Source organism: Pituophis catenifer, unplaced genomic scaffold (assembly GCF_029215685.1).
Source record: "Pituophis catenifer annectens isolate HBS135680 unplaced genomic scaffold, rPitCat1.0.hap2 SCAF_1, whole genome shotgun sequence".
NCBI lineage: Eukaryota > Metazoa > Chordata > Lepidosauria > Squamata > Colubridae > Pituophis > Pituophis catenifer.
The window spans coordinates 97,914,828-97,933,462 of record NW_027256881.1 but is presented as its reverse complement, the minus strand read 5'-3'; the positions used below and the strand labels follow the sequence as shown (position 1 = coordinate 97,933,462).

General features: G+C 36.7%; 1 protein-coding gene and 1 non-coding gene across 2 annotated transcripts in view; both read right to left on the bottom strand.

Annotated features, from left to right (window-relative positions):
• FRK (fyn related Src family tyrosine kinase) overlaps window positions 1-13,196 on the bottom strand; it is a 52,663-nt gene extending 39,467 nt beyond the window's left edge. The window contains exons 1-2 of the mRNA XM_070932799.1: window positions 13,175-13,196; window positions 12,338-13,093 (exon numbers count right to left, since the gene is read on the bottom strand). Coding sequence (XP_070788900.1) covers window positions 12,338-12,720 — 383 coding nt within the window. The 5' untranslated portion in view covers window positions 12,721-13,093; window positions 13,175-13,196. The remainder of the gene's footprint in view (window positions 1-12,337; window positions 13,094-13,174) is intronic.
• Window positions 13,197-15,810: 2,614 nt separating this feature from the next.
• Window positions 15,811-15,917, bottom strand: LOC139309183 (U6 spliceosomal RNA). Its single transcript, XR_011599832.1, has one exon. It is a non-coding gene; the product is annotated as a U6 spliceosomal RNA (small nuclear RNA).
• Window positions 15,918-18,635: the final 2,718 nt, after the last annotated feature.

The following is an 18,635-nucleotide window of genomic DNA, read 5'->3' as shown; positions in this document are numbered from 1 at the left end:
ACAACCACAAGGTGAATGGGCTCAGTTACAGAAGTAATGGACGTATTGTTGGAAGAGCTGAAGGATCAGGCTAGGGAATAGATCATCATGGGGGGGGACTTTGTGGTCAGTAAGAGTCAATCATTCTTAATGGCACATAATCAATAGCGTTTACAGTAAACTTGTAGAAAACCTCCCATAGCTTTCTGAGTGGAATCAGTCATGGATGCAACTGAATATAAGTGAGCATTTCAGTGCCCATTCTTTCTTCAGAATAATAGAGACATGTACAGATTTACTGCAAATTAAATAACAGTTATCTTATGGGGCCTCCTAACCTCTCTGTTGTAATCAGTGGTGTAATTCTGTGAAGTCTGCTTAATCATAATGAAGTCATGATTCCACCATGAGTCATTATCTTAATCTGAATTCACATGTTGCTCATTTTAATCAGTCAATTACATTCTTAATGCTCGCTTACAATAATCAGATTTAGCTTCTTAATTTTTTTTTTTTAAAGAGTCATCTCGCCTGTTATTTCATTTGATATAAAAGCTTTTAGGCTCCTTTAAAATATCACATTTGCAATGTGAGGTAAAGTACTCTGGGATAAATTACTGATATCACTTAAAGTAAAAGCTGACACGGTCTGCTATTGAAGAATTTAAACCAGCTCTCTTTTTCTTTCTGACATTATGATTTAACCTCCCCTATGTTTGCATTCATGAGACATATATACACACAAAAATACTGACCAGCAAGATAAGCGAATTAAAGATCATAGATGAGTCTTATTAGCTAATGTGTATGTTTGATTATACCATTAATCAACCAACTCACCTGTTTATTAAAAGGCTAAAATGTACTACTATCTTCCAATATCTGCTCTTTAGCCATAGCTATGTATTTGAATATTCTACTTTTCAATTGCTCAAGTTTTTAGAATCTTTAGTTTTCTCCAGCCAAGGCACAGAGAATTTAGAAATAGTTCTTATACAGCTGAACAACTCTTGACACTATCTAATTTTCATATATGTCACCACAAATTGAATGAAAAAGTATTTTCCAGTAAGTCAGATTAATATTAAACCACAAAGTTTAGTTTATTTTCTTTTAGAATTTAAGCTTGAACTGAGATATTCAGTCTGATTCCAGTGGAGCCCATTATGGACTCCCTCTTTCCATTATCAGTTGACATTATAAACAGAACAGAACAGGGGATGTTAGCATGTTGTAAAGTAATTTCAAATGATTACTTTTACTACCAAGACTAATTCTGGGCCTTTCATTGTACAATGGGCATCTTTGGAAATTAAAAGCAGGGTTTTTGGTTTGGAAGAGATGTCCCCAACCTGGGTAAAAATCATACAAAGAAAACAAGGAAACTGCAGTGTAAAAGGTATCCGGATTCCAGGGGGATTACTGGGACCTGATTCTTATATTGGGATTTGGTCATTGACTGCCACCACCATAGTGGCCATTTTATGAATGGAGATGTTAGTTGATAAAAGAGTAAGAAAAGAACCCAGAGGATGCTTTCAAAATTCCAGCTGTACTCAAAAGGCTTCACAATTTGAGGGAGAGATTTTGATTACTGTAATTCTATTTTGACAACTATCACACCAGCTCACAATTAGATCTTAAGGCAAAAGTAATATAAAACATTTATGCTCTTTCCACATACCATTTTCCCAAACATCAACATTTAATAATATTTAAATGCTGTATCCAGGCAACCATAATACATTTACCCATGCTGTTTTGCAATGATGCTTCAGAAATATTTTATCATATATGTTTTTTACAAATCTGTGTATATCTATACATTTTTTAGCTACCTTTCTTTCTGAAACTGAATTATGAATTCAATTCTAGTATTCCAGATACTCATACCAAAAATGATTTTTCATTTCCTGTATCATGACTAAAATCTTTATAAGAATTCAAGTTGAAAGCATTGCTCGATAGATAAAATATATACTAGAAATCCAGCTGTATACTGTAGTTTTCATTTTTCATATAATAGCTATCTGAGAAGCAGATTTCCATTTACTGGTATTTGTTTCAAATTGCTGAACTTTTATTGTTTTATAGTGTTTGTTCAGTAGACTGTTATATTGATTTTGCTGCTGTCATCACCCTGAGCCACTTTGGGAAAATGTAAAAGTAAGTTTGCATTAAAAACTTATGCAATTATGCAAAATTAAAATTGCTAGAATTTTATTTCACAAATGAAAGGAAAACAGAACTTAAAAAGTGCCTCTGAAAATATACAGAATGTTGTTATAGTTATCATCATCATCATATTTGTATAGTCCTCCACCTCAAATAAAAGTAACTTCTGACGATATACAACAAAAGAAAGATTTTCCTTTGCTCAAAAACATTCTCACGTTCACATACTGTATCTCTGAGGTTACGAGTTTTGGCATTTCTTTTTTAAGAATCTGCCTGGAACAATAATCCCATCACTCCATAAATTAAATTCAATTTTACCATTCCTTGTTTCCAATCTTCAGGTAGTCCTCACTTAACAACCATTCGTTCAGCTACCATTTGAAATTACAATGGTACTGAAAGAATGGTATTTATGACCAGTCCTCAAAGTTACACAGTCACAATGCCCCGTGGTCACATGATTAAAACCTGGTTGCTTTGTAGCCTACGTGCAGAACACAAGGTCACTGGTGAAATGCAGCTGGTTCTATCCAGCTCGGGCGAACCGGTAGCACCAGCTCCGCCCACCCACCCGGACATCATCACGTCCCGTTTTTGACCCTCTGCACATGTGCAGAAGGCGCACGCTCACATTTGCGAACCAGTAGCAAAGGTAAGTGGATTTCACCCTTGCACAGGGTGCAATTCAACTCTACCCATTCACCTGTCTCTCTGCATCTCTGCCATTTTGTCTGCCCTGCCTTTGACTACCCCAGCTGCTCTGTACTCTGCCCCCCTTTGCCCTGTCCCCTGCTCTCCACCACCCTGCCACCACCACCCATTCCTCCTGCTGCTGACAACACTGTTGTGTAGGTGGCAGAGTAGTGGGGTACAGGATGGCTGAAAAGGCAGAAATGAGGCAGGGGGAAGTTGAAGCAGAGATGAGTGCAGCAAGATAGAAGAAATGTGAGATCCTGGCCTAATGACAGCAATCTACTGAAACTGGATCAATCAATCAGAATAGAGCTGGAAGGGACCTTGGAGGTCTTCTAGTCCAACCCCCTACTCAAGCAGGAGACCCTATACCATTTCAAATAGGTGGTTGTCCGGTCTTTTCTTAAAAACCTCCAGTGATGAGGCACCTACAACTTCTGAAGACAAGCTGTTCCACTGGTTAATTGTCCTCAGTGTTAGGAAGTTTCTCCTTAATTCCAGGTTGCTTCTCTCCTTGATTAGTTTCCATCCATTGTTTCTTATCTATACCTTTACCTTTGGTTTTTCCTGCCTAGGTGTAAAACCTTGCTTTTCTCCACATTAAATTTCATGTTGCTGGATAGAGCCCATTGTTCAAGTCCGTCAAGATCTTTTTGGATGAGCTTGTCTTCTGGGGTGTTGGCTATTCCTGCCAGCTTAGTGTCATCTATAAATTTGATGAGTTTCCCTTCTATTCCCTCATCTAAGTCATTTATGAAGATATTGAAGAGTACTCGGCCTAAGTTGGAACCTTGTGGTACCCCACTGCTTACTTCCCTCCATGTAGATGAAACTGCCAACACAAAGCAGCGAAGTCATGTTGATGTTTTGCGTAATGATTACATCACTTAACAATGGAAATTCTGGTCCCAATTAGGGTTGTTAATTGAGAATTACTTGTACAAACTGATAATTGATTTAATTTTTATTTGGGCACCTTGGTTTTTTTTTCTGAGTTTGTACAAAACATACACTATTAGAATACTGTCAAGCATGAAAGACCAGGATCACAAGCAAAGTGTCAATTAAACTGATTTATTATTACTCATGCCTGGCACAAGAATCTACTCAACTAACACGATAGCACTATTTTTATGCTAGATAAGAGTCAACAAAATTCAAGAAGGATTGGGCTTAGTCTGTTTGTGGCTACATAGTGACTCTAAGCTGATTCCTCTTTTGACTCCACCTCAGGTTCTGCCACTACTTCTCCTACATCTCCTATATAACCATCTCTGTATCTCATGCCTTTTATTTATAATTATCTCCCCTTGTACAGCCATGCTCTTCAAACAATTAACATCCCCTTTAATAATTCCATTCCTCTCTTCCCTTTTCCCCTAAGTAGTCTATTCCCAAGTCTCAAAATTCTCCCCCGATAGTAACCCTTATAGCATTGCAATGTTCTTTTCAATATGATAGTTCTTTCCATGGGTGGAAAAACCTGAAAAACAATTGTGATTGTGGTTTTTCTTTTTCCTCCTGAAAGGAAAGGAAAGGAAAGGAAAGGAAAGGAAAGGAAAGGAAAGGAAAGGAAAGGAAAGGAAAGGAAAGGAAAGGAAAGGAAAGGAAAGGAGACACGTCTTGCTTCAGAAATAGAAGTCTTATTTTTGCCTCACTAAAGTGTCCTTGCAATATATTAACTTTCTTAAGAATGCTTACTTTCACAAATACCCCTTGTCACAATATAACATCAGTTTCCTTTCAAAGCAACCACTCAGATGTATTTGCAAAAAAACCAAAAACCCACAGTATGCCCTGAAAATCATTCAGGGTGGAGGGAAGAAAGGCTAGCAAATATGTAAGAAAAGATACTAAGCCTTTTTTTTCTCATTCATCTTTTAGAAAACAAAGGAGGATTTGTTGTGAACCAGCAATCCCTACCTAGACTCGGTTATTACCGCAGTCCAGCTGGACAGCATTTGTTGTCTATAATACATTGGCAGAGGGTTATTATCATGTTTAGGTAAAACAATTGTCACTAATACATCAATGGAAGGTGATTTATTGTTTCTCTGATATTTGTTTTGCAGTGCAGAATATTATAAAAAGAACTGAAGGATGAAAAAGAAGGATCAAAGTTTTAATTAGGACACTTTGATACCCCAAAGTGCTAATTTACATGCATTGTTAAAATAAATCTACCACTAGAAAGTTCAGGCTTTCCTTCCTTTCTGAGGACAGATAGTTAGGATACTTAAAGTAAATATTACTGATGGGATTTAAATAATAAATGTATTAAATCTATATCCATACCACTCTCATTTAGGTCATTAAAAGTAAGCCACATCACACAACAAGAACTTATCTCTAGATATGTTCATTAAAATCTGAAATATTAGCGGAGGGAGGGAGGGAGGGAGGGAGGGAGGGAGGGAGGGAGGAAGGAAGGAAGGAAGGAAGGAAGGAAGGAAGAAAGGAATTAAATTTATTAAATTTCAAAAAGCAACAAATACAAAATAACAAAAAAGGGTGTTAGGAAAGGAGGGGGAAATCAAAAGGAAAGAGAAGTTAAAAAGTGACAAAAATTAGAATAAGAGGATATCTTATTATATACAGTAGTTGTAGAGCTGTTTTGATCATTATATTTGTATATTTTACATCACATTTTTGTGTTTTTGTTTTACTGTAGCAATAGCATTTAGACTTATATAATGCTTCATAGAGGTTTACAGCCCTCTCTAAGCTGTTTACAAATGTCAGCATATTTTTTTATTTTTTTTATTTTGAATATTGCCCTCAACAGTCTGGGTCCTCATTTTACCAAACTCAGAAGGATGGAAGGCTGATTCAACCTTGAGCAGGTGAGAATTGAACTACCAAACTGCTGGCCGCAAGCAGTCAGCAGAAATAGTCTGCATACTGCATTCTAACCACTGTGCCATCACGGCTCTGTAATCAGTTATATTATTATATACTGTATTATTATATCTTTACTGAAGAAAATATATGATCTTGATGAACCGGGTTATATAAAATAATCTTCACTGGAAAAAAATCGTTCAGCCATATTTTAGAAGAATCAAAAATATTTTAGAAAAATATGTCCTTTGTGTTATTTTAAATTTGTAGATAAGTAATTGAAAGCCATTACTTAAGAATACCCCTGCTCTTTGTCTCAACTGGTTAAGTACTTTAGAAGGCAATGACTGTACAATAAAACTTTAGTTTTATAATAAGCTGAGTTAAAACTGTAAAATCATCATATTCTTTAAAAACTCTTATTAGTTATAAACATATTTCATGGTTCCAGTATGTAGTTTTAATAAATTACTTGTGTTAGTAAAACCTTCAATCTCTGAATTGGTTAATATAGACAAATGTCTCCAAATCCCCAATAACTTGTCACTCAGTCAGCTCTTGGAAAAATGGCATTCTTTCTGTATGTTGGTACATGTTTCTACCTACAATAGAAACAGTGGAAGCTATTACTAGATTTCTAAGGCAGCATGGTGGAAATTGCTTTTGTCTTGATGAAATGGCTGGATACACCCGGATCCCCAATCTACCCACACGAGGATAATATTCAGAGCCAATATATAAATGCTAAACAAATGTGAAAGAAAACAATCCCTGAAAGATCATCTATTTTTTTTTAACTTTTCGAGCCTGGTCTGGGTTTGTTTTCCAGTTGCAAAATAATAGAAGACAATGGCATCAATAGCAGGATGCAAATACAGATGGTAATAGAGCTTTCTCCAGATTGGTCCTTATCAATCTATTGAATAAAGTTCCCATAACCCCAGCCAACTCAAAGGGGAAGCTCACCCTCCTCAGCTACTGATATATTCAACACTGGGCTAATAGAGCATTTCTCTCTGTGAAATAAAGATCAGGGGTAATTAGAAGGAAGGAAGTGTTCCTTTTATGGAGAAGCTTTTTTGTACATGCACAGATCCCTTTCACATCGATTAAATGAATGAGAGTCTGAGACCCAAGAATGAGAGAAGGAGTATCAAGGGCAAAGAACTACTGTATTTTTCGGAGTATAAGATGTACTTTTTCTCCCCCAAAAGAGGTTGAAAATTTGGGTACTCCGAATGTAGCTTTTTCGAAGCTTTTTTTCAGCCCTAATGAGGTGCTAGCAAGTGAAGCGATCTTCTGCACTTAGCCTGCTTTTCTCATTGCTTTTCTCTCCAAAGATCAGCTGTGCTTTAGAAGCTGTTTTTTATCTCGGCGCGCACGTGCGCTCAAAACCAGTGAATTAATGTGCTGAAGCTGACCAGACTAAGGACACTAGTCAGATGAATACCTGGTAGGCAGAATTTTATTTTCCTCCTGAAAAACTAAGGTGCGTCTTATACTCCAGTGCGTCTTATACTCCGAAAAATACGGTAGTTCCACCCAGAAACACTTTGAAATTACTGATTTATTGCTTTAGCCTATGCACTGGTGAAACGAATGGTTTGCACCTGTGTAAAACTAAGTATTCAAGAGGGGTTGGAACTTAGTTCTCTTGTGACAGTGTAGAGATTCTAAGCTGATTCCCCTTTGGACTCCTTCTCCTGGCCCTGCCAATCTCTCTCCTATATACTTTAGATTTATAGTAAAGATATACTTTAGTGGTAGATCCTACATACACCGTTGACTACTCATGCATGGCAAAGTTTAATCAATTTCTTGGGTGTGGCCTCTCTCTTTCCTATATTTCATATATCACAGAGTGATTCCTCAGCAGTATTTTTATTTCTAGCCAAGTAGCTGATTCTACATAGCTCGTTAGGAACACATATAGGTAATCCACAACTTGCAATTATGCGTTTAGTAACTATTCAAAGTTACAACAGCACTGAGAAAGGTGTCTTACGACCTTCAATGATTTTACCTTCCCCATGGTCACGTGATCAAAATTCAGGTCCTTGGCAACTAGCATGTATTTATGACAGTTGCAATGTCCCAGGTCATTTGACCTTCACTTGTAACCTTGCCAGGTGACTTCAGACAAGCAAAGACAATGGTGGAAAGCAGATTTGCTTAACAGCTGCATACTTTACAACTGCAGTGATTTGCTTAACAACTATGGCAAAAAAGATCATAAAACAGGATGCAACTCACTTAATAATCTTGCTTAGCAAGAGAAATGTTGGCTTCAATTGTGAGGGTAAGTTGAGAACTACCTGAAGTGATGTAGGTCCTGGTCTATAATTGGAATATTACAATATTCTTTATAGGTTAAGTGTGATTGGAATTTGTCTCCAGTGCATAAGCTTTCAGTGTACACACAAACAACAAAGTGAAAAGACATAGATCATAAATCATAAGATACAAACAAAAAGTGATAAATCATAAAATACCAATAAGAGAAGGTAGTAGGAAGTATGAGAAGATGAGAAAGATAATAGCAATACAGGCCTGGGTAAATATCTTTAGGCATAAGACAGTGCTGTGGGAGTTAGTTGTTTAGCAGAGTTGTTCAGCATGGGGAAACCAGAGACCGTGAGTTCTAGTCTCATTTTAGGTACGAAAGTTGGCTGGGTGACTTTGGGCCAGTCTCTCAGCCCAACCCACCTCACAAGTTATTGTGGGGAAAACACAATATTTATATTACTTATAAAGTAATAAAGATGGGATAAAAATCTAATAAATAAATCTGTTTGGGTTCCTGGCAGAAATTGCCTTGCTTAAGAGAGATACAACATTGCACATATACTATTTCACAATATTGTATAGATTATAATAAACTAAGAAAAGATACAACTGCTGTCCTTAAACAACATGATTTATTTTATAGCTTAATCATCAACATGTCAAACAGTAGTTTTTGTTTTTTAATTGCTGAGAACTACTAAATCTTTGGAGCATTAGAAAAGATTTGTTTGGATATGGAACTCATCCATAAGCCCATCCTTCCTGTGAATTGCATGTCTTCATTAACAGCTCTGAATAGCACTCATGAAATTGTGTGACTCCCCAGATTTGCCCCTCAAGTTTAGATAAAGACAATAACAAAGGAACTATGTAAATAGGATGTTATGAGCTGCCTTGGCTTAACGGGAATGAAAATCCTGATGTTAGTGAAAAATATAACACAGCTAGTTCTGTAGCATTTTGTGTAAAATAAGCATTTTATTGTTTAGTTGCCCTGATGTGTGAAAAGACTAAGATGTAATAATGTAGCCTTCCCCAGCTAGGCACTTGAGGGGCATGTTGCATTACAACTCCCATAAAAACAAAATCCTTTTTTTTTACATCCACATTGTGCTCCTCACAATGACAAGAGATGAGTGAGCCTCAGATATATTTTCATGATATATGTATTGTGCTGTAATTTTCTTGTCATGGATCAATTGCAATCAGTGCTAAGTTTTAAAGGGTGATTTCTGAGGTACATAAGTGCTTGCGATCAAACTTAAATCCTGATGGATGCATGGAGACCTCCCATCCTTTATTTAACTAAAATAACAAAGAGGTTTGCCATTGCCTTTGCTCAGGATTTTTTTTTAACCTTCCCAGTCTCACCTAAAGTAGGACCCAGGGAATTCTCTGGCCCAATCCTGCTTAACCTCTGAACTGAAGTAAGATTGGCCTGATAAGCCCATATCTGAGAGCTGGCAGCATGCAGAAATGGTCATTATGTAAAGAGTATTACTTCTTTTCCAGGAATAAAAGGCTGTGCTAAGAATAAGAAGTCCTTATAAACATTTTTTCCTAATGCATTCATCTGTAGATGCTTCCATTGGCAGCAAGCATTCCTGAAACAGCCGAGCACACACCTGGTATGTTTCTGATAACAGCAAGAACACCTAGCAACAAAATCTTGTTTATGTGAGGCACAGAACAGGTGTGTTGAATTAACTTCAGCCAAGTAGTTAAGCAAGAAGACATTATTTCATTTGTTTTACCAAACAATAATAATTAAAGCACATTTATATTTCATTTATTAATTTGTAAAATGTACTATACCTGAACATACTTCCAAACAAATATTTTCCCAGGGAATCTTACAAAATCCTTAGAAACCAACATGTGAAGAACCAAAAAGGAAGGGGAGAAGAAGAGGAGGAAGAAAAAGAGCAAGAAACATAGCGTGTACAAAAAGCAGTAAGTAATCTTTTGAATAGCATTCGAATATATGCCCTGCGGTAACACATTATTCAATAAAAAGTACAATTGTAGCATAGATGAAAAGTTGGCATGAAAAACCCTCAGAGATAGAATGTCTTTTCCTCAGAGCAACAATTCTCAAAGTCAATTCCGAACAATTTCTCTAGGACAGTGTATCTCAATCTTGGATGACAATGTTAAGATGTATGGACTTCAACTCCCAGAATTCTGAGAGTCGACATCTACACACCATATAGTTGCCAAGGTTCAGAAATGCTGCTCTAGAAAAGAATTCCAGAAACAGGGGAGCAACTGTGGGAAGGCTCATTCCTGGATATCCATGACTTATGTAACAGGAAGGCATAATAATCACATGCTGCTGAAGATCGGGGCATGTACCAATGAGCAGGATTTATGAAGTCTTAAAGCTCAGACCTGCATTTGGTTTAGGGCTCACACACAGTATTGAAACATGTATAATGGCAACAAATTATATTTATTTCCTTCAGATTTTACTCCACCCATCTTTTTCTTTAGATGGTAGCTTAAACTCAAGTAGCTAAACAGCTCCATATGTTTGTTCCAATGAAAATAGTAGAAACTCATAACTTGTAGTAGCTGGGGTTTTTTATTTTAACTGATTGTATAAATGATTTTAATCCCAATTAGAAGTTGGGAAGTTACTGGATATGCTGCTCAAAATTGGCAGATTGGAAAGATCTACAGATAGTTCATGATTTATGACTGCTCATGAATTTTAAAGCAAGAAGTTAATCTATTTCATATCTGTAACTCTATTGAAGAAAATTGGAAATTACTTTTCCCCTTTCTCTGTGACTTTTTCTTTCAGTTCTTATGCCATGACTTATGCCACAATGTATTACTTTTTAATAATATCAAAACACATTTGTTTTTATTTTAGTGTATAAAGTTGAGTACACAGACATGCACAGCACCTAAATCCTCCAATGCCCTTAAAATCAGAGCAGACGTGCACCAGTGAATCATATCCACTTCTTAAAATTCCCTGTAGTAAAACAATTTCTTTCGGCACGTATTTCTTCATTCAAAAATGAATGCAAATTGCAGTAAGGAACTTACAGCCCTGGTTTCTCTATTCATGCAAATAAAACCTCAAACTTTCTGGACTAAGATAAACAAGGAGCAATCAAGCTGCAATTAAGTCTCACCCCATCTTCATTGCCAAACTAATTTTCTAAATATTTGAATAATTAAAATAGGAATCCTAAAACTCAGGAGATCTGGAATGCTTCACTTTCCAATGGGCATAGATATTGTATTTCCACTTTAAAAGCCATTCAGTTTCGGCTGTATGCCTCCTAGTCACAGCTAAATAAAAAGTTGCTCTCTTCATGCCTTTGGGCAATCCCAGGGCAACAATTAACCTTTTCAAGTTATGATGGCAGAAAGAAAAGAAAAAAAAAAAACAACCAAAGAGTTTTGCAGCCCAGAAAGCCTGTTCAATGAAGGGAAAGTCCACACCTTCCAAGAGGAGTTCACTTTATTGCTATCTAGGTACCTCAATGGTTACTGTTAAATGAGGTGTGGAAGAGATTCCATTTGTCCTGTTTATTCAGTACTTCACCCCTAAAGCAGCAAAGAGTACTTCTGCACAGACCTATTCCACACACAGTCATTCATTGAGAAACAAATAAATTCATTCTGAGAAAGGGAAACATTTGTTGCAAAAATTTGTTGCAAAAATAAATCAATTTGTATGGGCTACTAGTATAATATCAGTCCCACTCTCTATTGAAAATGAGGGATAAATTAGGTCTACTCAAATGTTATGTTAGACAAAAGCCCCACCCAATATTTGGTTGCTTCTGGTTTCTCAAAAGGGCATTCTCCATATATTTAGCTCCATATATTTAGTTCCATATATTTGACCATTTCCCCAAGATTATTTTTTTGGAAATTGCAATATACAGTAGTACATTATCTAGAAATCTACAGGTAGTCCTCGACTTATACCAGTTCGCTTAGTGACAGCTCAAAGTTACAACAGCATTGAGAAAAGGGACTTATGAACATTTTTCATATTTATGATCATTCCAGCATCCCTATAGTCATGTGATCAAAATTCAGATGCTTGGCAACCGACTCACATTTATGCGGATTGCAGTGTTTCAGGGTCATATTTTGCAACCTTCTGACAAGCAAGACCAATGGGGAAGCCAGATTCACTTAACAACCATGTTACTAATTTTAACAACTGCAGGGATTCACTTAGGGAACATTGCAAGAAAAGTCGTAAAATGGGGCAAACCCCATTTAACAATTTTCTCACTTAGCATATAAATTTGGGACTCAATTGTGGTCGTAAGCTGAGGACTGCCTGTGTTTCCTCTAGCTCTAGCTCTACATCTGTATCAGAACTTACGGTTCAGCTTCAATACTCTGGTCGGGAGCAACATAGTTAGCTGGGATATAGCCTTGCAGTTTTTGTCCAGGTCTGGCAAAACCATTCTCCACAAGCAGGTTTGCAAACCACCAGCCCTCCTGAGAGGTATCCAGCACTTCAAGCTTATCTCCAGGTTGAAAACTCAGATCATCCTCAGTCCGGGCTTGGTAAGGAAACAAGGCAACAAATCTGCAGCTCTGTTTTACCGTTCTGAGTGGAGGTGATATCGGTGGTCCTACCGGAGACCCATTTGTTTCATCACTCGTCGACGTCTTACCTCCTGACCTGCAATCACAAACTTTGAAAAGCCAGAGCACGTAGGACTCCAGACTTGTACAGTTCTTCTGGCAGCAGTTCCCCATGCTGCGGCTCCTCTTACTTGCTAGCTTCAATTTCTTCAGCTTTTTTTTTTCTTTTCCTTCTCCTGTCCCTCCCGTTACGCATTCACAAATCCTTGAAAGCTATTTCTTTCATTATCTGTCATTTCCAAACTCATCCTTCGAGCCCTTTGAAACAAGATAAAAGCCAAGAGACTTTGCTGGGATTGGGAAAGATCTTTTACTTGGACTTCTTTCCTCTCAATTTCTAAAAACAAAAAGTCTTCCCCAAGAGTTTCTTCCTCTTCTTGAGGCTACTCGCTCAGGACTGAAACCTGAGCAATGAAAAGCAAATCTTTGTGTCAGGGGAATTTTTCACTTCCTCTTCTGATCATTCAGAAAGACCTGAGCCATTCTCCTAGGAACCAAAAAAAAAAAAAAAAAGATAAAATAACCAAACAGAAGCAGAACAGATTTTTTTCCAGCTAAATCTCCCTACCTTTCTTCCTCCTGATACTCTTTAGTCTCTCAAAGATATACTGTGACTACTGCAGAGAGACCAAAACCGTGTCACTCTTGGTAATGAATAACCAATCAGACTGACCTTTTGTGTTAATAAGCTGAAATGTGGACAAACTTCTTTTGTATGAACTTCCTGGTTTCTCCTCTTTCTGCCTCTCTTTTATTACACAGAGAGTGGCGTATTTTCCCTTCTGTTCTGCATACCACAAATAAAACAATCTGCAAAATCATTGTACCATATAAATAAATGTGCTATTATTATCATATTTGGCATGAATTCTCTTGTATATGGTTTTATGAAATGTTTCTAAAAACAAAATAAAAACTAATGCAAACTAATATAGAGTAAGGAAAAGGAAAAGAAATAAAAAAAAGAACGCTAAAAGTAGGAAAAATTAAAAGAAAAAAGATACAAAGAAGTAGCTTTCAATTTTCTTTACAACAAATTATAAAATTATTATAAGAAATTATTATAAGAAATTATAATTATAAGATTACTTCTTACTCTCTGGTTACAGCATACTCTTCCTTCTATTCTAATTATCAAAACCATAAATCATACAGTATGTTCATTTTATAATGGGCTTCCAGTCAGCAATAAATGTGGTTTATTGTTTTTTTTTTTCCTGATCAAAGAAGTCAGTTTAGGCATCTCAGCAAGATCCAGCTGTAATTTTAACTAACCATTCCTCCACTGTGGGTAATGGCCAATTTTTCTGTTCAGGTGCATACAGTAATCTCACTACAGTTATCATGTACAAAAACAAAGTTCCATGACATACTTCCAATTGTTTGTCAATCACAAAAGAAAGACCTCTGGTTTTCAATTCTATTGTTGTTGTTGTTAGTTGCAAAGATCTGTCTGACCCATAGCGACCCCATGGACAACATTCCTCCAGGCCTTCCTATCCTTTACTATCCTCTGGAGTCCATTTAAGCTCACACCTACTCCTTCAGTGACTCCATCCAGCCACCTCGTTCTCTGTCATCCCATTCTTCTTTTGCCCTCAATCTTTCCCAGCATTAGGATCTTCTCCAGTGAGTCCTTCCTTCTCATTAGGTGGCCAAAATATTTGAGTTTCATCTTCAGGATCTGGCCTTCTAAAGAGCAGTCAGGGTTGATCTCCTCTAGGACTGACCGGTTTGATTGCCTTGCAGTCCAAGGGACTCGCAAGAGTCTTCTCCAGCACCATAATTCAAAGGCCTCAATTCTTGGGCTCTCAGCCTTTCTTATGGTCCAACTTTCACAGCCATACATTGCAACTGGGAAGTGGGATTCAGTTCTATAGTAATCTTTAAAGTCCTCTGAATCCGTATATGTGCTCGAATCCAGAATTTTCTAATTTTTTCATAAGTCCACCAAACATGGCAAAATATATCTCTGGTTCACATTTCCAACATAAATTTGAAGCACCTTTATACATTCTAGTACAGTGATGGTGAACCTTTTCGGCACCGAGTGTCCAAACCGGAACACGCGTGCATGTGCTTCCATGCGCACATGCCAGAGCGCTGGAAACCCAAAGACTAGCTGGCTGGTGTACATGTGCGCGCCGGCCAGCTGGTCTTTGCATGTGCCAGAGCAGCGGAAATCCGAAGACCAGCTAGCCAGCATGCACATGCCTGTTTTTTGGGTGTTTTTTGGGCTGTTTTGGGCCATTTTGGACCCAAAAAATAGCCGTTAACCAGTACTCCAGCGCCCGTGAAGACTGGCTAGCTGGTGCACATGTGCTCACCAGAAACCAGGAGAGCAGCTGGCAATGGTGCGCGTACCCACAGAGAGGGCTCTGTGTGCCACCTCTGGCACGCGTGCCATGGGTTCGCCATCACGGTTCTAGTCATATGTCATATTTCATTTTATAAAAATTCTCTTTAAGATGATAACATAGTGTAAATTTCAGTTCTTTCAGTCGCATATTTTTCCATTATTTCATTTGCATATTATAACCAAAATATTAGCCCACTTTTTTTTATTGAAAAGTTTTACAAAAAACAAAAAATTTCTTCCCCCCCCATATTCCCCCCACCCTTTCCCTCCCCTCGTCCCACCCTCCCCCCCAGACTTCCCAGAGCAAAATACAAGGTGTTTCATTTAACAATCATAAAATAGATTAACCTACTTATCCTTAGACTACTAACTCCCCCCCTGAAACCTTAACTCCACTATAGATAACAAAATACTTCTAATACTTAATGTTCATTCATAAGCTTAACGTTATTGCTTAACGCATTGTAAGCCGCCCTGAGTCTCCGGAGAAGGGTGGCATATAAATCAAATTAAAAAAAAAAATAAGCTATTTGATATTTTCTTGTCTGATACTTATTTTGAATATAGTCAATCCATCTTCTCCATTCCGATACATATCTTTCTTGTGTATAGTCCTTCAAGTACGCTGAGATTTTCGCCATTTCTGCTAGGTTCGTTACTTTCAGTATCCACTCTTCAATAGTAGGCAAAGAGTCCTTCTTCCAATATTGTGCTACCAACAGCCTAGCTGCTGATATTAGATTCAAAATCAATTTAGTCTCTAATACTGTACAGTCCATAGTTATACCCAATAGGAACAACTGAGGAGTAAATTTCAACCTTCTTTTCAGAATATTCTGCATCACAAAAATATGGAACGCTTCATGAATTTGCGTGTCATCCTTGTGCAGGGGCCATGCTAATCTTCTCTGTATCGTTCCAATTTTAGTATATGTGCTGCCGAAGCGAGCACAATTTTAGCCCACTTTATCAAACATTCATTCGCATATTTCTATTTCAAATTTCAATATCCCCTGCCACAAGTTTTTGTCTTGATTTTATTTTACATTCCCCCTGACAAATTTCTAGTTCACAAATTAGTCAGTTGTACTTGCCTGTTATTTCTCATGTACAATATGCTTTTTGTGCTGAGAGGCACAAAGGTGTTTTCAGGCACAATCTGAATTTATATCTATTCCATATTCTCAATATGGCATGCCTAACATAATGATTTTTTTAAAAAAATAAACATTGACTTTGATTTTGTTGTATCACAAATATCCATGCCTCCCAAACCTCGGATCATGTCTTTCTAACTATAGAAGTCTTCTGTTTCTCAGCAACACTCACTGTTTCATCCAAACTAACAGCAAACTGCAAAACACACATTCAAATCTGGTGAACCCAATCCCTCTCTTTCCTTTGCTTCTTTGTAGCACGTTATATTTAACTCATGCTTTTTTCCCCTTCCACACAACTTTAGATATAACCTTCTGCCACTCTTTAAATGGCGCACCAATTTTCAATACAGTATTTTTTGAAATAAAAAGTCATACTATTCAAGACATTCATTTTTAATTACAAAAATTCTTCCCAACAATGAAAATTGTAGTTTCTCCCATATTAACATATTTTTAGCTTCATTCCATGTCTTAACATAATTATTTTGAAATAGCATAACATTTATATTTGTCCTAAGGATACTCTCATATTTTACCTTCTTTTCAATCTGAAAACTTAATTTGCTTATCAATTCTGTTTGATCTTCTATTTTCATATTTTTGTTAGTATCTTTGTCTTCTGTTTATTAACCTTGAAGGTTCCTAAACCACCATATTCCTTTAATGTGTCCATTCATATTTCAATTTGCTTTAAGGAATCTTCTAGAACCAACACCATGTCATCTGCAAAGTTTCTTTTTTAACCTTTACTCCCTCAACTTTCTCATCTGTCCCATATCTGTATTCAATATAAACAAGAAAAGGACAGTCAGTATTCCTGTCTTGTTCCTTTTTGTATCTCACAAGCTTTGTTAGATCTCCATTAATAATCATTTGTGCTTTCTGTGAGGTATAGATCGATCTCATCCATTTTATGAAGTTCTGTTCAAAATTCATATCTTCCAGAACCTTAAACAAGAAATCCCAGTTCAAATTGTCAAGGGCCTTTTCTGCATCTAAGAAGATCAATACAGTTTGTTTTTTATTATGTACCAGAAGTACCTTCATGATAATCTTATTGATATTTCTCTTAGAAAGATACTTGGAGGCTACATTCAGCATCTCATGACATACTTTTTCCAAAGTCACAGAATCACTATGCAGCTCATGGAAATCTCTTGCATTCTTGCAAGGCTTCATTTAGGATGACCTTCTTAAACTTTCTGCCACCAGATACATAGCTCCAGGATAGCAATAGCACTTAGACTTATATACTGCTTCACAGTGCTTTACAGCTCTCTCTAAGCGGTTTACAGAGTCAGCATATTGCCCCCCAAAATTCCTTCAATATATTTCTGTTCTAAATAATGACAGATATGGTTGGCAATAATAAAAGAAAGTCAGAAAACAAGTTAATTGAAAACAGAAATCAAGACAACATTGGTATTCAAGCAGTAGAAAAAGGAGAAGAGTCAAGATAATTTCTGCATGCCCTATTATCTAGGAATATAGATCTACTCCATGCTGGGTACATGATGTAGTACATCTTAAGTAAGATCATAATATGGCTCTAATATCACAATTGTGGACTATTCGTTTATGTCCGTTTTCCTGCAAAAAAAAATCACTGTCCTGTTAAAATACATTTTAGCATCTAACTTGTTTGTAGGTCAAAATTCCTCTACAGAATGATGGGCCTTTGGAGTGAAAAGTATAGCATTTTAAATCAAGAATTCTGTCCACATCAAAATGTTCCATATTTTGTGTGTAGTTGGTATTTAACAGAACTGGGATTTGTTCAATTTTCGATGTATGTAGCCCACCAAGCAATTCATACACATGTAGTTGAAAAGACGAAACATATATTTAAATAAACATATGTGAGTTCAACTGTGATCAATTGTGACTGCATAACATCTTTAGAAAGAACCAGATTGAAAAGTTTTTCTAGCCTCATCAATAAAAAGCAGAAATCTTATTTTCAAAGACTGGAGGAGGAGGAATTGCAGTCTTTAGGGAACATTATTCTTTGTTAGTTAATTTGCTAAGCAGACCTCTCATTAGTTTACTGGTGTACACAATCCTTTCATAGTAACTAGAGCATCCAAATTCATAGCTTTGTAAATACTCTTCCATTGTAGGGCATAAAAAAAAATCTGAGCCATTTTTTTTCACTCTGAAAACTTATTCCCCAAATCCTTATTAACATAATGAACCGAAGTGATAAATCCTGTTTTCTGCTGCTTGCATTGTAAATATGTTTTGAGATCAGTGGCAAGGCTCAGTAACAATACACACGAACGCACTGATGAAATTCCAGCTTATAATTGTTCAGAATCTTCAGACTCCAGCACTAGAGACAGTTTTTTTTCCTCATCTAAAATCAGATATATTTTATACCTATTCTTTTATTCTAATGTCTTGATTGCCTAAGATGCTTACATTACAACAGCATGTTTTCAGTGCTATGAGAGGTTCATTTACAAGCCAATATAAATTAATGAAATAGCAATAGCACTTAGACTTATATA